General features: G+C 44.2%; 2 protein-coding genes across 13 annotated transcripts in view; one reads left to right on the top strand and one right to left on the bottom strand.

Annotated features, from left to right (window-relative positions):
• Window positions 1-12235, top strand: part of CARS2 (cysteinyl-tRNA synthetase 2, mitochondrial) — a 42925-nt gene extending 30690 nt beyond the window's left edge. For 4 of the 5 annotated variants that reach the window (XM_059839696.1, XM_059839695.1, XM_059839691.1 and 1 more), the window contains exons 11-15: window positions 1472-1610; window positions 3599-3722; window positions 5649-5747; window positions 9081-9341; window positions 12061-12235. In XM_059839696.1, the coding sequence (XP_059695679.1) occupies window positions 1472-1610; window positions 3599-3722; window positions 5649-5747; window positions 9081-9341; window positions 12061-12135 (698 nt within the window). In that variant the 3' untranslated portion in view covers window positions 12136-12235. The remainder of the gene's footprint in view (window positions 1-1471; window positions 1611-3598; window positions 3723-5648; window positions 5748-9080; window positions 9342-12060) is intronic. The other variant, XM_059839692.1, reaches the window with a different exon arrangement.
• A 2907-nt stretch (window positions 12236-15142) lies between these two features.
• Window positions 15143-18975, bottom strand: part of NAXD (NAD(P)HX dehydratase) — a 48677-nt gene continuing 44844 nt past the window's right edge. For 6 of the 8 annotated variants that reach the window (XM_059839689.1, XM_059839687.1, XM_059839688.1 and 3 more), the window contains 2 exons: window positions 17993-18113; window positions 15143-15544 (listed from right to left, as the gene is read on the bottom strand). In XM_059839689.1, coding sequence (XP_059695672.1) covers window positions 15394-15544; window positions 17993-18113 — 272 coding nt within the window. In that variant the 3' untranslated portion in view covers window positions 15143-15393. Of the gene's footprint in view, window positions 15545-17992; window positions 18114-18975 lie in introns of those variants that run through there. The other 2 variants (XM_059839686.1, XR_009485450.1) reach the window with 2 other exon arrangements.

The raw sequence follows: 18975 nt of genomic DNA on the forward strand, positions 1-18975 counted from the left end.
TCTGTTGAAATAGTTATAGTTAGGCTTCCTTGGGATTTAGGCTAATGGAAATGAGATTGGGTCTCACATCTGGCTGCTTTTTCCCCTCTTATATCTGTCCTCTTGGTAGAACTGTCTGCTCTAAAGAGTCTGTCTGGGCAGCGCTGGGTAATTCCACAAAGCAGTTGGATGCACCACAGGCAGGACCAGAGGTGAGGTTTCTGTGGGAGCTATGGGTGATGCTCAGTGCTGATGATACTAGGAGTATGCTGGCAGCTGTAGTTTGGATGTACCTTATTGCTGAGGCCAGGTGTTCAACAGTGAAACAATACTGCTCTGGCTGTGGATGGCTCTGGTGTGATACTGGGGGAAGGAGTGCATTCAAACTTAGACCTGTCCTAAGGACACAACTTCCACTAAAGTCAGGTGAGCTCTCTTATGTGGGATCCAAAAGCTTTTCTACAGAAAATGGCACATTCCTGTACAAATTTTTAAAAGCCTGTCATTGTAAATTCCCAGTAAAAGTGAGCTAGTCTGGCTCCTGCACTTCACAGTGTGCAGGCAAGGCCAGAGGAGCCTGCTGAACTCCTGCCAGCAGGAGTGGACTCTGGAAGCTCCCAAAGTGGAATTGCCTGCCAAAGGTAGGGTCTCCCTGAATGCAGTGGGGATGTCTGTGTGCATGGATGCCTTGTTAGTTTTAGGGCTAATGTTACTGTGGCTGTTGGAAGAGAGCTCTGTAGGGTTCCTCTACATCTCATCATAAAGTGGAGCTCAGCTGTGGATGCAAGGAATCATTTACCTTGAGGTTTTATCTCCCTTTCCAGTGGCCATTAGAGGCTTTCATATGTGTGAGTGTGATGAATCCCACCCTAGACATGCCCTTATGAGTTTAAGCAATTTGTATTTTCTCTAAAAATAGCTTTCTCAAAGTGGTATAGTCAGTTTAGCTTTGATGTTGTGAGGGAATTGTTCAGGAGCTAGACCACAATTTTAGGTTCATCTAGATTTTAGATGCTGGTGAAGCAGCCCTTTAAACAGAGTCAGTGGTGAGGGTTAGGCTTCTTTGGATGTCTCCAAATACAGATTGTGTGTACCTAAATTAGAATGGGCACAAAATTAGAGGTTCATGTTGCCATCACTAGAACACTTAGAAGTATATTAAATCATAATGCTTTGGATTGATAACTTTGCAAAGAGATTCAATAATGGAGAAAAATTAAAGTTAAATAGTGATTGCTTCAGTAAATTCCAGATTCAACATTTTGAATCAGTTTGATAAGTGTTCCAGTAGGTTATACTTTGTCATATGTAGTGATTGTCTTTTATATTGATTTAATCCACTTGGTGTACATGACCTTTTAATTAAATGTGCAGTTAATTGCAAGAAGTTTGCTATACAAATAATAAACTTTTCCTTTGTCTCCAAATACTGTTCCTATGTATAACAGACAACATTCTCTCCATCATAATGCCTTCATTTCTTTTTTCTTAGCAGTAGAATTTAGTGAGGAGAGCATGGAAGATGCAAAGAACCTTCTTCAGGCAATCTCCTCATTTATTAGAGATGCAAATGCTTATATAAAAGGACAGCTGGTGTGTGACCCTGTTAGAGAAGACATATTGTGGGAAAGGTAAGTGCACTTCCTGTGCCTTAAAAGATTGTGATTATGTGAGCAGTAGTTTGCTGACAGACTCAGAGGTTCTGTTTAAGAAGCAGGACTAGAAGGACTAAGCAGCAGTCCTCCCTCCAAGCCAAAAAACCAAGGGCAGGTTTTCTAAAAAATTCTTTTTCTAGCCAGCTGTTTTTGCTCTTAGTCTGCTAGACTCAGTTCATTGTGGTTTTAAGATCTGTGTTTCTTTTCTGGTTGCCTGTCCTAACTCAGGCGTCTTTGCCCCTCATGAGCGATGTGGGAGGCAAAGCTGTGGCAGTTGTGAGGCTCCCCAGTTTGTAAGCAGAGCTGGGCAATAGTGACTGGAGAAGGAAGAGGATGACTGGAGAGTGACACACCTTGGGCACCTGGATTTGTTATTGGGCTGGCAGGCACTGTGGTGTGCTGCAGAGGGGCTACTGAGAGATTGGCCATGGGCAGGGATGTCACAGGGCAGGAAGCAATTACAATTGTTGTGACCCTGACAGTGGTGAGGAGAATCCTTTGGAGTTCATTATGAAAACCAGATTATCTTCAGGACTGACATGTGCTGTGTGTTGGGTGCAAAGCTGAGAGCAGGAGCACGGAGTCAGGGTAGGAAGGGTGTTGAGTGCCCTGAAGCAAGGCTAGTGCAGGCAGCTCTGGGCTGCAGAATCACAGGGGAGACAGTCTGTGCTGTAGAGGTGAGGGACAGCTTCCTTGTGGCTCAGGTACCTCTCTGTTGGGGAAGCTTGTGGCTGCACTCCCTGAGGGTTGCAGGGGGCACTGGAGTACATTACAGGAAAGTGGAGTTGCATTAACTAGCTATGGTATTTGGCAAAAGCACATCTTTCAGCAGGGGGCTGCAGGAGATCTGTTGGTGCAAGATAAAGCTGAGAGGTGTGAGGAAGTTGAAATGGATAATCAGTAGGAGATGTGTGGGAGGGCACAACTTGTGTATTCCTAGGTGTAAAAACAACCAAAATGAAGCAAAGCTCTTAATTAGTGAAGTGTTAGATACTCAGTGGAGAGGGGTAAGCTTGCAGGGAAAAATAGTGTTGGGAAGAATGAATTAGAAGAGCAGCCATTCAGTATCTGAGGAGAGGTAGGCATTCCAGGCAAAAACATACAGAAACAGGTAAAATAAGGCTCAGGAGAGCCTCAGAGATGCTGGGACAGCTTGAGGTTCCCCTGCTCCTTGCACTTTTTTGGGAAATGGCATCCTTGGGCCAGCGCTGTCAAGCTCTGGTTCACCTGGCTGCGTGTGGGAGCACGCTGCCAGCAGCTGTTTGAGCCCTGCATTTATCCCTGCTGCTCTCCTCAGCTCCCTCTCCAAGTGGCTGCAGCTGCTGGTGCTAGTTCTGTGGTGATCGGTGCTGGTTGCCTGCTGTCATTTGGCACTCTTACACAAATGGTCCCACTGGACCTTTCCATCTGGGCCATGGTGAGTGGAATCCCTTGGGACTGGGATTGGGCTCTCCTGGGAAATGAGGAGGCAGTGCTTGGTTCTGAGTTGGATCCTGACAGCAGGGTTCTTGGCCAACCCCAGGACAGCTTTCTTGCCAGGCTCTGGAGAGCTGCCTGTGATGTGCCTTTGGAAGAGAAGCATGCTGTTAGCATGATTAATGGGCTGCTGGAAAAAAAAACAGAACTCAGTAAGATCTTTGATATGCTTGATATCAGTCTCATTTTCCATCTGTTTTTAAATGATTTAAGGCAAACTTTGCTCTGTTGTTGTTGGCCCCTCTGATTAGCCATGTATATTTTTTGAATGGCTGTAACACTTTGGATTTTGACATGCATCAAATTTTTCCCTTCACAGCAGAAAGATGTATTCTCCCTGATGAGTGCAGCACTGCCCATCACAGGACAGCTGGGAAGGAGATGGCAGTGTCCTTTCGATGACTCCCTCTGGCTGAATGGCTGATGAATTCAGCATACTGCTGGCATCTTGTTTGTCTTATCTTAAATGTTACCTTTTCTTCTTGAAGGCTAGCCAACACAAAAGTAACCGTGAAGGCTGCGTTTGCAGATGACTTTGACACCTCCAGGGCTGTTGCAGCAATTATGGACCTCATTCACCATGGCAACAGACAGCTTAAGGCTGTTACTAAGGTAACCCATTAGGATACAGAGATCAGAAAATGACAGCTGTCCACTGTCCTACTGCTTAATGCAGACAGATTAGTTTATTGTTCACATAAGAAACCAGCAGAAACAAAGCTCCATAAATTTTTGACCTTAATGGAACCCATTTGTCCTGACCCTATCACAGGAATTGTGCATGGCTATTGTTGTGCTCTGTTGAGTCCAGAGGATGTTTCTTTCCTGCTACCCTATATTATTTATACCTAAGGCTTTTAGAAGTCCTGAAGCTATTCTGACATGCTGCTAGTTTTAGTGCTGGTTCTGTGTTCTTACCCTGCTTCTTTGCTTAATATCCATGCACAGAAATTAAGCTTAAGTGGGCAGGGTGTGGGGTAGTTGCTGCAGGGGCTTTGGTTGGCAGCCCCAGTTGCACTGGACAGTCTTGGTGGTGAGTTCAGTGCTGGGGACTGAGTGGCCTCTGCTGTCTTCTGTAACTGGCATCAGCATGAGTCTGTCTTCAGATAGCTTTTGGCAAATTAAGACCCTGTTAAGATCTCTCATGCTGACACAAATAAAGAATCTGGTAAGGACAAGACTTGAGCAATAAACACTGAAGCACTTCTGGGTTCTCCATTTACCCTTTGTCACTCAAGGTGAGCACCTCAGCCCTGTTGCTGTGTTCTTGAGTTACTGGTGTCATCATGTTCACCATGTTTGTGCAGTAAAAGAAATGTTGTGTACATGGTAATAACTGGTTTTAAGAGAGAATTAGTCATGTCCTATTTTGGCATTGGCTTTCAATTTTGTCCTTAGCCTTATCTTTACAAATGAGCAAATCTTTACAGATTAGCCTTAGCCTTATCTTTGCAAATGATCTTTACAATCTGAGTGAATCCCTGACCTGAAACACTTTGCAGCAGGGATCTGTAATGGCATTGCCACTCTTAGATACAAATACCCCCATTTTGTCAGTCACTACTTGCTCCCCCTGAATTCCTCCTGTCAGTCATTTTGACTGGAGGGTGAGAGAATGGGATGGGATATTTGTGGGGCAGCTGACTCAGATTTCAGGTTGAGGTAGTGGAGCTTTTCTGGGTACATCCCAGCTGTCTGGAGTGTCCCCTCTTTATTACAAGTGTAGTAAAGTAAAATTCCTTAAGAACTGTGAGTAAATCCACATAACTACGTATTCCTCTCTTTAGCCTTCCTGCTAAGCATGTCTCACCTTAGATGTCATGCTCTTGTTCCTTTCTCCCAGTGGCTGCTCCAGCTCCTCCCACTTCAGTCCTTCCTATACATTTTAGACCATAGCTTATCTCAGGCCCTAGTAAAAATGTCAGATAAAATCCAGTACCAGCTGCTGATTTGCTTGTGCATGTCATCTCTCTTATTTTTTAGGCAAGGGTTAGTCCCTTAAATTGCTCCTCAGTCTCTCATTTAATCCTTATTTTATTGCTGCTGCTGCTGCTGATTGCTGGTGCTGCCAGGGCATGACAAAATGCCATACACTGTCTCAAAGTGGTCTCCACATGGATCAAATCAATAAGATACTCGAAGAACTTGGTTTCAATCTTTTATATTATAGGTGCCTATGAATGTGGGATTTTGTTCTTTTTATTTTGTTTCCATACACTCAGCCTTTTCATGCCCAGAAGTGCTATTTTTAGTTCTAATTTACTGCACACGTGTAATGCATGGCAGCTTCTCGCATCTCTTCTTGATGCACAGGCTGGTGATAAGCTCTTCCCTTCCCTTGTTTACTTAAATCCCTTCCCTTTGTGCTGTGAGGTGCTTTTGTATCTCTGTAAGATTGCTTGTCTGGGCAGGTGTTCCTGATGGAGGTAGATCTTTATAATTAGCAGTAGTTTTCCCTTGTGGGCTAGGCTGCAGAGAGATGCTGGGTTCTGTAATATGTATTGACTGGACAATCTCTTCTGAGTGTTTTCTTAACAGGATGCTGGATCTCCTAGAAGCTCTGTTGTGTATGGAAGCATTACTTCCTATATTGAAGGCTTTTTCAGTGCCCTTGGGATGTCCTTTGAAGAAAGACAGGTAATGAAGTATCTCTTCTGTGTGTGTGAGGATATGGTAGCAGCCCCTGTGTTTCATAGAGTGCTTTCTGAAAGCATCAGATGTAACAAAGTTATTTATGGTTTTAGTAAACCTTTCTGCACTGCTTGCAGTTTCTCCTGTGATGTTTTAGGAGAGTGTATGAACAGGTGGAACAAAATGTGGGCTTTTTAGTTCTTGGAGGTGCTCCCATGTGACTTCTGCACCAGTTTTGCTGTGGAAATGAAAGACTGAGGAATTAAACAAGAAAAAATTAGCATTGGAGGCATTTAAATCATCCTGTTATGTCTGGCTTTCCCCAGCTATTCCTCTTCTTCCTGATGGTTGCATCCAGGCTGGCTTTGATAGCTGTGTGAATATTTGCAGTTGTGAGGGGTCCCACTCCTCTGCAGAAAGCCAGGGGAAGGGGCTGCTCTGCCTTGAGCCATGGGAGGGGATATGGGGAGGGGAGGACAGTGACCTTACATAACTAGTTCTTGGAAAGATAGGAATGGGGAGAGAAAAAAAAGGAGAGAACAGCTCAAAGCAAAGTACTGAATGGGAAAGAGAGTTATCAATATGGAGGTGATATTCCAGTGTATGGAAACATTGCAAACAAAACAAGGTGTTGGAGAATAGCAGGGTGTTCTTTGCTCCTCTCCTGCTCAAATATGCAGCTGGATGCAAAGTAGTGGAAAACTTTCTGTAGAGAAACTGTTCTGCAAAACAGAACAGTTATTTTGGGGAGGTGGACAAGAGAGTAAGAAAATGTAACATTATTCATCCTTTCAAAAATCAGGCAGTATAGTGGTAAATGCTTTTATTTAGTTTGCCTCCATAGATTTTCTCACAAAATTTCTTTCAAAACAGTGTATGGATGTGATTTAGCTGTGTGTTACTCCTCACAGCTTGTAGTTTGCATGTTAATTTTTAATGGCATACTAAACACTTACATTTTTTTGTTAGCTGGATGGCAAAGTCATTCCTCCAGATTCTGGGCTGTCTGTATGCAGGTGTCTGCTGCACCTATATTTTTGCTGAAACAAGTATCTGAATGCTTTCCTTTGTTTTGGGCTGTGCTAGTCCCTTTCTCTGTGTGGCAGGAGGATCAGCAGAAGATGCTGGTCTGAGATAAGCAGGAAGAAAGGAGCAGCTCATTAGACTCCTCTCTGTTCCTCTGCTCTTTCAGCTTCCAGTAAATGAATCTGTCAAAATCTTCATCATAAAGCCCATTCCATGGGCTACCACAATTTAGTAAATGAAATGGTGTAGGGATTGTTCCCTCACTCTGAGACCAGCCAGAACAGCTCAGCATCCAGCCCTTCTTGCCTCTTAGCCAGGTACCCCCAGGCATGCAGCTTGCCAGGAGCAGTCCTGGACCACAGTGGGTCCTGGCATGTGTGGGAGAAGGCTGCCTGGCCTGGACTCTGCTGTGCTGACAGTGCAGAGGGTACAGGCAGCACTGTTTGGACCCAGTCATTTGGATGTTTGCACGTAGCCTGTGGGTCTGTCTTGCTCCTGGCCTGGGATTCACCTCAGCTAATCAGCCTGATGTCACTGCCTGTGCTTCTGAAGTCATCAGTGGGGATGCTAAGGAAGGGCTCATCTCAGTCTAGTGGCTGTATTACAGTAAGAGAGCCTGTCTCTCTCTCTCTGCATTGGCAAGAGAAGATCTTATCCACAGGGAGGTAACATGGATCCATCTGGAAAGGTGATGAGTGAAAGCCATCATGCCTCTTTTAGAGCTGGGAAGCTTTTGCTCTCCCAAAGAGTGCAGAGTGTTGAGTGTACTGCAGGTGCAGCTGGGGCCAGTCTGTGAAGTAAGCAAGGGCCAGAAATTTGAGATCAGCCCTGAGAGGCTGTTTTATGAGGCAGACTGGTTCATCTCCTAAAGCTGCTCCTTTTGAAGGCTCTCACTCCAGTAGGTGCCTGGTTTGAGCTCTTTCAGTGGTGTTTCTAGAGGCATGTTTCTTGCTCCCATCTTTGTGGCTTTCCCTTCTGTGTTTAAGTATTTATCCTGCCATGGGTTACTGTGGAGCATTTCTGACACTTAGACTTACTACCTTTTTCAATCTTAAAAACTTCTTCTTTAGTATGGTTGCATGTTTTGAAAGCTTGGGGAATTCACTGCATTTCACACTCTTATCTTCAATAGCTTCCCCCTCACTTCCTCCTCCTGCTCCTCTTTTTTGTCTGTGACCTCTGAAGCTCTGCTCCCTTTTGTTTCCATCCTGCTGTTTGGTGACTAAACCCAGACCCTTCTGACTTTAATTACTCAGCTGTCCTTCTGCTCCCAGATGATGTTCCTGCCAGGAGCTTTGCCTGTGGCCTTGGTGTGCTTTGTGCTCCCACTCTCGTGTCCTAGTGATAAAACACCGCAGTGAGGTTCTCTTGTTTGTTGGAGGTTTGTCCTTTTCCTCCCCTTTGGGAGTTTCCCTCTAATGAGAAATGGTGTCTCTGCCAAGAGCAAGACCAGGAGCCTGGCTGTGCCAGTGCTGAGGAATGGCCTTCCTCTTCAGCTGACTCCCAAGCTCCTGTCCTGGCAGCTGTTGGAGCTGTAGGAGGAGTGAGTCTGTTCATTTCCTGAGGCATTGACCAGTGAGACTCCTGCCAAGCCAGAGGAGGCCAGGGACCCTGGCTGAGGGGATGAAGGGGCTTGGCTGCAGCCAGGAAATATCCCTACCCTGTGTGCAGTAGCTGCTGCATCTGTCAGGTTTTTTTGAGTGGCTGAAACTTTGGGTAATGTGGATCAGTTGAAAATTCTGTGGATTTGGGAAGGGTTTCTGTAGGTGAAAGGAGAAGGGATAGGATGGACTGGAGACTTAAAGCCAAAATAGTTACTTTTCCTGGTTTGTGTTTCCTGAAGGAGGTCTGGAGCTCAAAGACAGAGTAAGGGGCTGATGTATTCTTTGTCTTCGGATTTTTACAGCCAAGGAGCTGTCTGAGCTGGTGGCTAGGCTTCCCTTCCTGTTGCCAGGCCTTTCTTACATTAACTTGTCGGATCTCTCTTTAAGTTACGCACATTTCTGGCATCTCTGAGGTTTTCTATGGAGATGGGTTCCCTCCTTGGGTTAGGCAGTGTCTTGTGTTCATGTGAGAGCACTCTTCTCCAAGGTAAATGTTTTGTTGTGCAGGAATATGCTGAATTACTTCCAAGTGTGACTCCACTGTAACTTTTTGTCCAGCATTAGTGAGATGGTGACATTTTAATCCTACCAATATATGGAAGATGCACAACCAAGAGAGGTGATAGAGCCTCACATTGCTATGGAGATGGGGTTGATTTTTTTTATTATCATACTCAGATGTTTGTAAAGCCCCCTGTTTGATTTCTAGGTGGCTGTGGGAGGAGACAAGTCTGCAGTGCTCTCCAGCGTCATTGAAGAGCTGGTGAGGTTCCGCTCGAAGGTGCGGCATTACGCGCTGGCTCTGCCGGAAGCAGCAGACGCTGCGCCACTGGAGGGTGCGGCGGGAGCCCAGGGATCCAAACAGGAGCAGAAGGAAAAGAGGAAGCAGTTAATGCAGGAGAGAAAGCCCCTCCTGGAGGCTTGTGACAGTCTGCGTGGAGACCTTGCTGCCTTTGGAATTCACATAAAGGTAGAAGACAGTAACCCTCTTTGTGAGATTCAGTCACTTTTTAAGACAACACATATTTTTGTCCTTCACTCACCTTCAGCAGCTTGTGGTGTGGTGCCCTGTGTGACTGCAGTAGCAGGAGGTGGAAGTCAAGCCCTTGTTTGGCTATACTGCTGCCTTCTCTTCTGCTCCCCCTCAGCCTTCTGTTTCCATGCAAGCCACTGAAAATCTCATAATATTCAGAAATCCCTGAGTTGCCCAAGTTCAGTCCAGAAGGAAGGGTGTGAGTAATGCGTGCAGTCTCAAAAAAGATTGCAAAGGAACTGGAAAGCAAACCAAGATGACTTGTGAAAATAATGCCTTCCTTCTACCTACCCCACACTCCCCATCAAAAATAAGTCTTCATGAGAAAGCTTCTTCCATCTTCAGCAGCTTCATTTTCAGTTGTTCCTGAGCCACAGGGACTCTTCCCAATTCCTGTACCACTCCTCTCTCTATACTGCTTTCTACTTTTAGCCCATATCTAATGCCAGTGTTCTTTTCCCTTATGTCAGTGCCATCTCTGGCTCGAGAGAGGACCCTCTATGGCTTTACTGCTTTCTCCTGGTTCCAAGGACCTGCATTACTTCCTTAAAATGCTGCTTCTTCCAGTTCCTCCTGGCCATTGCCCTTCTTGCCTCTGTGAGGCGAGGGTCAGTGTTGCTCCTTGAGTGCAGAATAATCCTCTGCATTCTCTCCCTCCATCCAGTTTATACTGTCCATTTTTCCTTTCCTTGGGAACTGATCCTGGCAAGTCTGGTTCCATCGTTTCACCAGTGGGAGGATGGAAAGCACAATGACATCAGGGAGTGACAGCACACACGGCTCCAGCTGCGTGAGGGCTGTCACTTGTCACTGCTGCTGTTGGAGCGCAGCGTGCTTGGCGCTCTCCTCTCTTGGATGACAGCGAGCCTGCTGGCAAAAACTGGGGTGAGGGCCAGGGCATGGTGGTGGTGGTGGTGGTGAGCTGCAGCGGGGGAAGGAAAGGGAAGCTGCAACATCTGCTTCCTTGAACTTGTTTGTAAATCCCCACTACACTCACCTGTCAAGCAAGTTTGCAAATCCACACAACTGCGCTGAGACAAAGTCTTGGAGAAGCAGCCTGCCTTTTCATCCATTGGGAAAGTTCTGCAGCTCCACCTCCATCCTTTTGCAGATCTGTTTTGGTTTGGTTTTAAGGGGATTTCCATTTGAAAACCCCACAAATTAGTCTGAGCCAGGATTCAAACCATTCCATTTATTTAAAAAAAAAATTAATAACCTGAAGCTCAGCATAATCTGACCCAGACTAGATTGCTCCAGATGACAAAGCACAAATGCTCTTAGGAGCACACACAGAGCAAGCATCCAGAGCTGAACTGTTGCTTTTTTGGCTGATACTATGGAAGTATCTGAAGGTGTTGTGAAGTTAGCTTATACCTTGCTTTTCCAGATCCCAAAGAGTCCTGCAAACTGAGTGATGCAGCTCTGCAGTTCCTCACACAGGCTCACCAAAGCACGTGTGCAGCGAGACAGCCTACACAAAGCTGGGCTCTCCCCACCCTCTTGCTCATCATGAGTCTGCCTGGCTGGGTAGCTGGTGCCAAAAATGCCCCAGTAAAACAGCACCAAACAGGGGTCCTTCTTGCCTAATAATTGCTTGAGGAAGTTATGTGAATTTCTCATTTCTGCCCAGCCCCTCATTTCCACAAAATGTTTGAGCCTCACACTGTGCATGCATTAATGCCAGCACACTGCCCTCTGTCACGTGAGGCTCAAGCAAGCCAGCAACTTCTGAAGTCCATGTGCAGGTGGAAAAGCAGCACAATAGATGAAGCAGACAAGCCTCAGTTCCATCCAGTGCAGACTGGGAACCCCCCTGGTTTGAGGCAGGGCAGGGAGGGGTGGGGGGGGCTTGAATAGAAGCCTAATTTTCTTAAAAATCAGCTTTGTAGAAAGGGTAGTTTCTCCTTCAGGTTCTAGCTTGTGATTTCCCTAGTCTGGTTTCTTCTGTCATGTTGCTCATTGCAAAGGATGTTGGCTGAAGTTACTTATCTTGCAACAGACTGATTTAAAAAATCCATGTTTCTTTTCTTGTCATTGTGGCATGCTTGGAAGCTGTGCTACCAAGTGAAATGTATTTCACTTTATTCATTTTCACTTAGGCATCAAAAACTTCTCATTTTCATGTAAAAAAAGATTCAACAATTCCAGCTGTTCTCATGAGACAGTGCTCATGGAACGTTGTTGTGTGTCAATGCTCAGATTAACTTTTATTTTCAACCATTGCAAACAGCTGGTTCTAAATAGAATGTTCAATTTAGCTGTATAATTGCCTTTCAGCGGTATGACAGTAGCACATAACAGAGACAAAAATCAAGAGGCTTCTGTCCTGAGTTCAGATCAGACATGTCCAGCAATATATTTGTATGTATTGAGCATTTTTTAGGAACATGAGCCATTGAGACTAGAGGCTGCAGCATTCCACGCTGAAGAGGTGACATTTCTACTCTCTATTTCTTCACTCTGAGCTAGGAAAAATTGTCTAGTTTTGTTTTGCAACTCTGAGCATTATTAGTAGCAGGGGCATTCCTGCTACTAATAATGAGACTGTTTTGCCACCTTTTTTGCTCAATTGAATGAATAGGTTTGCTGAGTGAATCTTGGTAAAAAAAACTGTGATCCAGTTGGGCAGGACTGACCTGCTTACTTTCTCTTACAGGACAGAGCTGCTGTTTCAACCTGGGAAATTGTGGAAGGAGGGCAGACAGAGAAGCAGACTGAGAAAAAAAGCTGATCCTTCATCCTTGGACTTGTTTTATATTTCAGCTACTTCAGCAACTGTTGTAAATACTAATTCTTTCAAAATAAAATCTGTTGAACAGAATGGCTAAAAATGATAGCATGTAATTTGAGCAAAACTGTTGGCACTAGTACTTGGTAAATAAATACAGGCCTTGCAGCACAGGTGGTGGAAGCATCCACAATGCAAGGCAGCCCAGGAGCAGCTGCACTGATTTAACACCATGAGGCATGGCTCTGTTCTTCTGCAGGGACTGCCCCAGCCCAAGGGCTCTGTCGTCTGCCCTCACCCCATGTTGCTGACCTGACAGAGTTTGAACATAGGGAAGGCAGAGGCAAGAACTTAGGCCTGTCTTTAAGGTGAAAACACTAAAGTTCTAAGCCTGTTGGTCTGACGGTTCTGTTCCTCTCAGACATAGGAACGGCGGATACTTTTAACCTCAAAGTATTTCCTTACTGCAGTGGTGCTGCTTTGATCCTGTGAAACCTTTACCTGTAATCTGATGGTATCCAGTTACCTGTAAGGTCTGGTAGTTTTGTTTGCTTTTGCACAGAATACACGGAGACTTCTGTAGCACTGGGAGTGTAGCACGCTCAGGATCTCTCCAGAACTGGGAAGGTAAAATTAGGTTGTATATATATTAGTATAAAGTATGTTTAGTTTTTACCTGTTCAGTAACCTTTTTGCTGGCCATGGCTGCTGTGGCTGTGGGCAGAGCCTCTTACACCTGAGGTGACCTGTGTTCTAGGGCCTGTGTTGATACAGGTTGGTACTTACCCCATACCTGCCCTTTCTTTAAATCAATTTACAAAAATAAAAGAACCAAGAACATGGGTTCATGTTCTACAAGGCACTTGTGTGTTTTCAAAGTGTCTGTTCAAAAGGATCAAGGCTTTCTTTTACACTGTTGAGAATAAAATGTGCAGCTCTTCTTCTGCTCCCTTTCTCCATTATCTGTACTTCCAGAGAAGAGTCCAGATGTGTACTGTACAGATGTGGGGTGTCCATTCAGCACTGGGGCACAGGTGCTTGTTTGACACAGCTGGTATTGTACATTTGCTCGTGGCAGTGTTGTTCTAGCAAAACAGAGTGAATGGAGAGCAGCAGCTCAGCTGCTGTGGAAAACGGGATCAGCACACACCAAACAAAGTCAAGTCAATTTGCTATTATTTTTATTTCCTACCAAAAGAAACTGCTACATTTCCAGAATGTTTAAAAATTGTAACAATTCGTATACATTAGTGAATAACAGAGTTACAACTCCTGTGTAGCTTTGAACCAACAGGGCAAGTTGAAATCTATTGAGCTCTGTTAAATTGATTGACTTCACCTACACATCATTTAGATTATAATACCACTGATGTTCTAATTACAAGAAAAAATCACTTATTTTAAAGGCAGTAGTTGTTTTAAAAATCAGTGTTAACTTTCTGATTTCATGTAAAAGTAGTCAGGTTTCTCAAATACATTTAAGGTGGGAATTAATAGCTTAAGTTTCCCCAAAGATGCAGACAGTTTACAAAACTGCTTAAATTAAACACTAAAACCCCATTTCTTAAGAGTAGTCTGTGAACCCTCATAGAGCAACACAAGCAAACACTTAAAAACCTATTTTAAAAATAGGTAACTATTTAAAAAGAAAAAGAAAAATGCATCAGGGTGAGGTAGTAGTCACAGTGCATCCATAAATACCAACTCTAAGGGCTGAAGGGAAATACCTGGAGTAGCCTTTCTGATTCTGGGTGCTTTCTGCAGGCAGCTGTTGCAAGGAATGAGAACAGTCTGACTGGTCTGAGACACCCCATTCCAGCTGGGAGCAGTGCAGGGGTGGCTGTGCTGAGCAGGTAACATCCCCTGCAGGAGCCGGATGCGTTACGTGCTTGTTCCAGAGCTATAATGAGCAGCAACACTTGGAGCTGGAGTGGAGGGTCAAGGGCAGCACCCATTTAAATCTCCTTTGCATCAACTTGCCTCCCTCTCCAATCAGGTTCAATCTCTACAAGCTTTGACTAAATCTCCAAAAATTTAAGGAATGGTCCTGCGCAAAAAACAGAAGTTCTGCTTTACTAATGCTTGCCTGCTCTGCCAGTGTGCCAGGTCGGTGTGGCCCTGACAGTGTCTGTCTGTCCTGCAAAGATAAGTAAAAGCCTCTACGCTTTTTGCTCTAAAAACTTCTGCTTTTTGCAGTACTAAGGACTGCCCCTGAAGCTCAAACACTGACCACCCTATTTCTGTTCCTGCCTTTGACTTGCAGCACATACTGCCTGCACTCTGCTGTGAAGGCACAGGTACGAGCCGTGGGCTGCCTTCTGTCCCTTCAGCGTGTATTCCTGCTGGCTCATCGCTGTCCACCTACAGATCTGTGTGCTGGGCTCTCTGAGCTCTAACCCAGCAGGCAGCTGGAGCTTTAGAAGCACTTCACTGTTCCATGATCACTGAGAGCTGAACCAGTTCTGCTGGGTGTCACAGAGCTTCATGCCCCACCTAGTACCTCTCCAAATGACAATTTCACAAGTTCATTATATTGAATCAAGACCAGATAAAGAAACATAAATTTATTTCTTTTCCATGTAAGCCTAATTATTGTTTAATGAATTTTACTGCCAAGATACCTATAGCATATCTTTATTCTGCCAAGGGGGAACCTTTAAAAAAAAATAACAAGACATTGCAGGAAGGGATGCCTTGTCTACATGAATGCTGCCTCTAGGACCGGGAATGGGAAAAGGCAACTAATTACATTCAAAATCTACAGCAACTCTCATGCATTCCCTTTCCAAAGAGGCTTACTTTTTGCTTCTTACTCTACTAGCATGGCAAAAAATGAAGTGCAATAGCTAATTCTAGATAGAGGGTCTAAGAATGGCAAGTGACAACCTTGGTGAAATCCAAGAAGTTCAGTTGAGCTGGTGGAAGAATTTTATCCAAGTATCAAGTGCATTATTTTTTTGCTGTTCACACTTTAGTTATTGCTCAAAAACTATCAAAAAGAACAGAGGAATACTTTCAGTTTAGTTTTATTATATTATAACAGATCTGCAACTACAGCTTCTTTCAGCCAAAACATTTTTGTATTCCAAACTCTTAAAAAATATCTACATTAATCATATTTTTCTATTCTTAAAAATAAAAAAATCTACCTAACATACCAATGCTGCTACAGCACTTGAAAGGGTGCATTATGTAAATTCTACGGTACATGTAATTACTCTTGCAGTCATTGTTCTTTTCTTCTTCTCTGCTGCTTTGGCTTCAGGTTTCAAAAAGTTTGTTAAAAGCTGTTCCAACTTCTGAAACCATGTCAGAGGCTGTCATTGAACGTCCAAATTTCTGAAAGGCTTGGTGGTTAGACTGCCTTGTGAGAGAGCAAGCTCCAAATGCAGCCACTAGAAAGGGATTTTGACTGAAAGGAAAGAAAACAAAAACAACATTATAAAGAGAATCCCAACACTTGTGTGTAATCTATGGTGGTGGACATCATCTTTACACCCGTAAATGTTATAGCATTGCCAGGAAGGCCTCTTAAGCAAACAAGTTTTCACTGTTGCACTGCAGAGCATCTTTGTCTGAATTCTTTTAATCAAATACTTCCTTCCCCATGGCACAGCATGTGACTGAGTGAGAAACACCACCAGGGGCCAAAGCACCCAAAAGGCCAACTGGCTTAAAAAGTGAGGAAGGTGTTCCATGTCTAGTTTTACTGATGTGAAGCTTCATGCTTTCCTTCAGAGGAAGATCGAAGGCTCACCTGACAGCCTTTCAACCCCCTTTCCTCTGCATTCTCTGGGTAACTCCATTCAGTTTCTGTCTTGCAGAGGTAGGGGAAGGTCATGGGGATGCACACAAGAGGTGATTTTCAGCAGGGCTATAGAGACTGCTCCTAGGCCTTCATTAGATCAGCTTAAAAGGGGTGCAGTGGCAAGTGAAGACCACAACACAAACTAAAGCACTGCTGTAATGCCTCCTACACACTTATGAACTGCCCAAGAGTGTGTACCCAGACCCAGACCTGCAATGCTGAACCTCCCCCAGAAAAGCCAGCACCTCCAGAGCATCTTTTCATAGGCTGGGCCATGGGAGTCACTTCTGCTACCTTAAAACAGAAAACAACTGCAGAATAGTTCAGCAGCCAGTCCTGTGCTTCAGGTCTGGCAGATGAGAAACCTCACAAAGCTCAGCCTCAGCTGAGCATTGCTGCCTGGAACACACTGAAGACCTCCTGACTCCTCTGGCAAGTGAGAGTTTTGTGAAGGATCCCAACGTAAAACACAGACAAAGCAGGACATGACTTTACAATTAGGTGCTACCTAAGCAAAATTTCCATGTACTCATCAAGGTGCAGAAGTATTTAAGGCACCTTGAGAGTTAATCCTGAATGCCTGATTAATACTGCTCTGAAACAAGAGCTGTGTACAGGCTCCTGGGCTCAAGGCAGCTAAAGCACCAAACACATCAGCATCCTCTCTACTCAAGTGAGGAATCCTACCTACTGTACCACTAGCACTCCTGAAAGCCAGCACAATCTCAGTGCTTGAACATCTCTCTGTACAGAGCCACTTTGAAATGCCAGAGCCAGGCACAAGCTGGAAGGACTGGCTGGGCTGCCTGCAGTGCAGTCTCCAAGCGGATGCCCTGACTCACTGAACCCAAAAAGCTCCTCCTTTCCTGCAACACATGAGGTAGGCAGGACTGGTACAGCAGGTGTCTGTGAAGGGTCACCTTAACACCACTGCAGGAGACACAATGCATTGCTGATGCCAATTATACTTTTCCTTCATCTATAAAATAAAGGAGTTTCTGAGCGAGCTGTTTAGAAAAGCCACAGGAGCTCAAGTCAGGAGAGCCTGGAAAACACATGCAGTGTTTGCTAATCTCTCCCACAATTTAATACTGCTGTGCTGTACCCCATGCAAAAATGAAGTCACTCTTTTAATGACTTAAAACAGAATACCTCCTTTAGTGGCAGCTGCAAATTCAGATACCCAGAATGACAAAGGAAACCAAGATTGTGTATGTTGGATTTCAGAATTTTGAAGCCTGAGGCACCTTGTGCAGTGTCCTTGTGGTAACACAAGCACAGCTTGGGTAACTCCCAGGGACGTCTGATACTGTGCACATGCAGCATCCCAAAGACTACAGGTCTCCACTCCTCCAGCTTCCATAGCTCCTGACTTGATGAGAAGAGGGACTGTAACTCCCTGACTGCTTACATTCCTTTCAACTTTATTTGAAGCTGATGCTTTCACAGAGAGACTCCATGAGTATCTGAACCAGCCAGTTCAGCAGGAAATGACATAATTTAACTAAAAAGCCAAAAGCCATCTGCATGGCTGCTTTATGTACAACCAAAGTGGACTCCCATTTGGCCTTAAAAGATTTATTCTCTTTGAAATTGTATTTTATTTGCAAGTTTCAACATACCTGCCCCACTGAATTACATAGCCACAATGCAGGAGGATTCACCAAAATAGAAAAAACAAAGCCAAACAACATGGTTTTTGAATTACAGAGATGTTATTGCCAATGACTACCACTTATTTATCCTTTCTACTTTCTGCCTACATTCAACTGTTTTGAAAACACATACCTCATACATAAATGTCCTTATGAAGAGATCCAGAGGCTCTTCTTCTGCCCCAGACTTGGGAGATGTTAGATTACTGAAGGGTTTTGTCTTACTATAATTATTACTATTATGTAGACTGCTCTAGAACGCCCTTATACTTTCTAAAAGTACAGGGATACCTTCTTACCAAAATCTCCAATTTCATTTATCTAATAGCAGGTCTACAACAGTTACCATAGGTGAACACAGACTCACAGCAATTAAGTTATTAATTAATATTCATACCCATTTGTTTTTTCAGCTCCAGCAATAAATGCCCAGTGTGCCAAGACTCCAAGAGAACCAGAAAGGAGGTCCCCCTGTCCACCACATCTCCGGCTGCTCCCTTCGTGACTGCACACAAGTACTGCGAACACACAAACCAAAACCAGAGTCATGTGCTTTTATCCCTCTCTTTACAGACAGCACTGCAGCTGCAAGGGTTACCCTCTGAGGCACGCAGCAGCTAACAGGTGGGAGACTTAACACAGGAAGCAGAATACGCTGAAATACACTGTTCTTAATAAAAAAAAAAGCATTAACATTTTTAACATTTTTAAAAATACTTTTCTTATTACCTTTTAATCCTTTGCACATAATATTGCACAACATGTACACTTTTTACACTTTCAGCCTGCACAGGTGAGTTTAGTTATTCATGTGGCATCATGAGCCATCACCCCAAACTGGACCAGGTCCTTCCACAAAGCCATTGCACAAACATAACTGTTCAGGGTCTCTGGCCTTCAGAGTTTGCCAATGTAAACCAACATGTTTACAAAAGGCAAATGCGAAGCAGAACTAAAATCTCAAATGTTCTACCACATCCATCATGAAAATATTTTATTGAAACAGCCCTTTCCTTAGGCTTTGTAAAAAGAACACGCAAGACAGATTTATTTTTGTTCTGCCAATCGACAGTGTCCTCACCATCCGTGTATGTTTCTGTCAGCAGTGTCACTGTGGATAGGCTGTGTCAGGATATCAGATGGTACATTTCTATTTTAAATATACAAAGGACCTTGATCAAACTGATCTCTTTGTGTAGCTTTAACTATGAGGAACACACAAATGGTTTCACTACATTTAACTCCTTTGTTCTCCACTCTCAACAAGCCCAAGCAGGAAGCCTGGAGGACATATAAGGGCACATAAAAAGAAAACAGCATCAATTCTGCTACCCTTCTCCAAACTCTCTTGTGGGTATACCTACCCTTAGCTTTTTACTT

The sequence above is a fragment of the Haemorhous mexicanus genome, chromosome 2 (assembly GCF_027477595.1).
Source record: "Haemorhous mexicanus isolate bHaeMex1 chromosome 2, bHaeMex1.pri, whole genome shotgun sequence".
NCBI lineage: Eukaryota > Metazoa > Chordata > Aves > Passeriformes > Fringillidae > Haemorhous > Haemorhous mexicanus.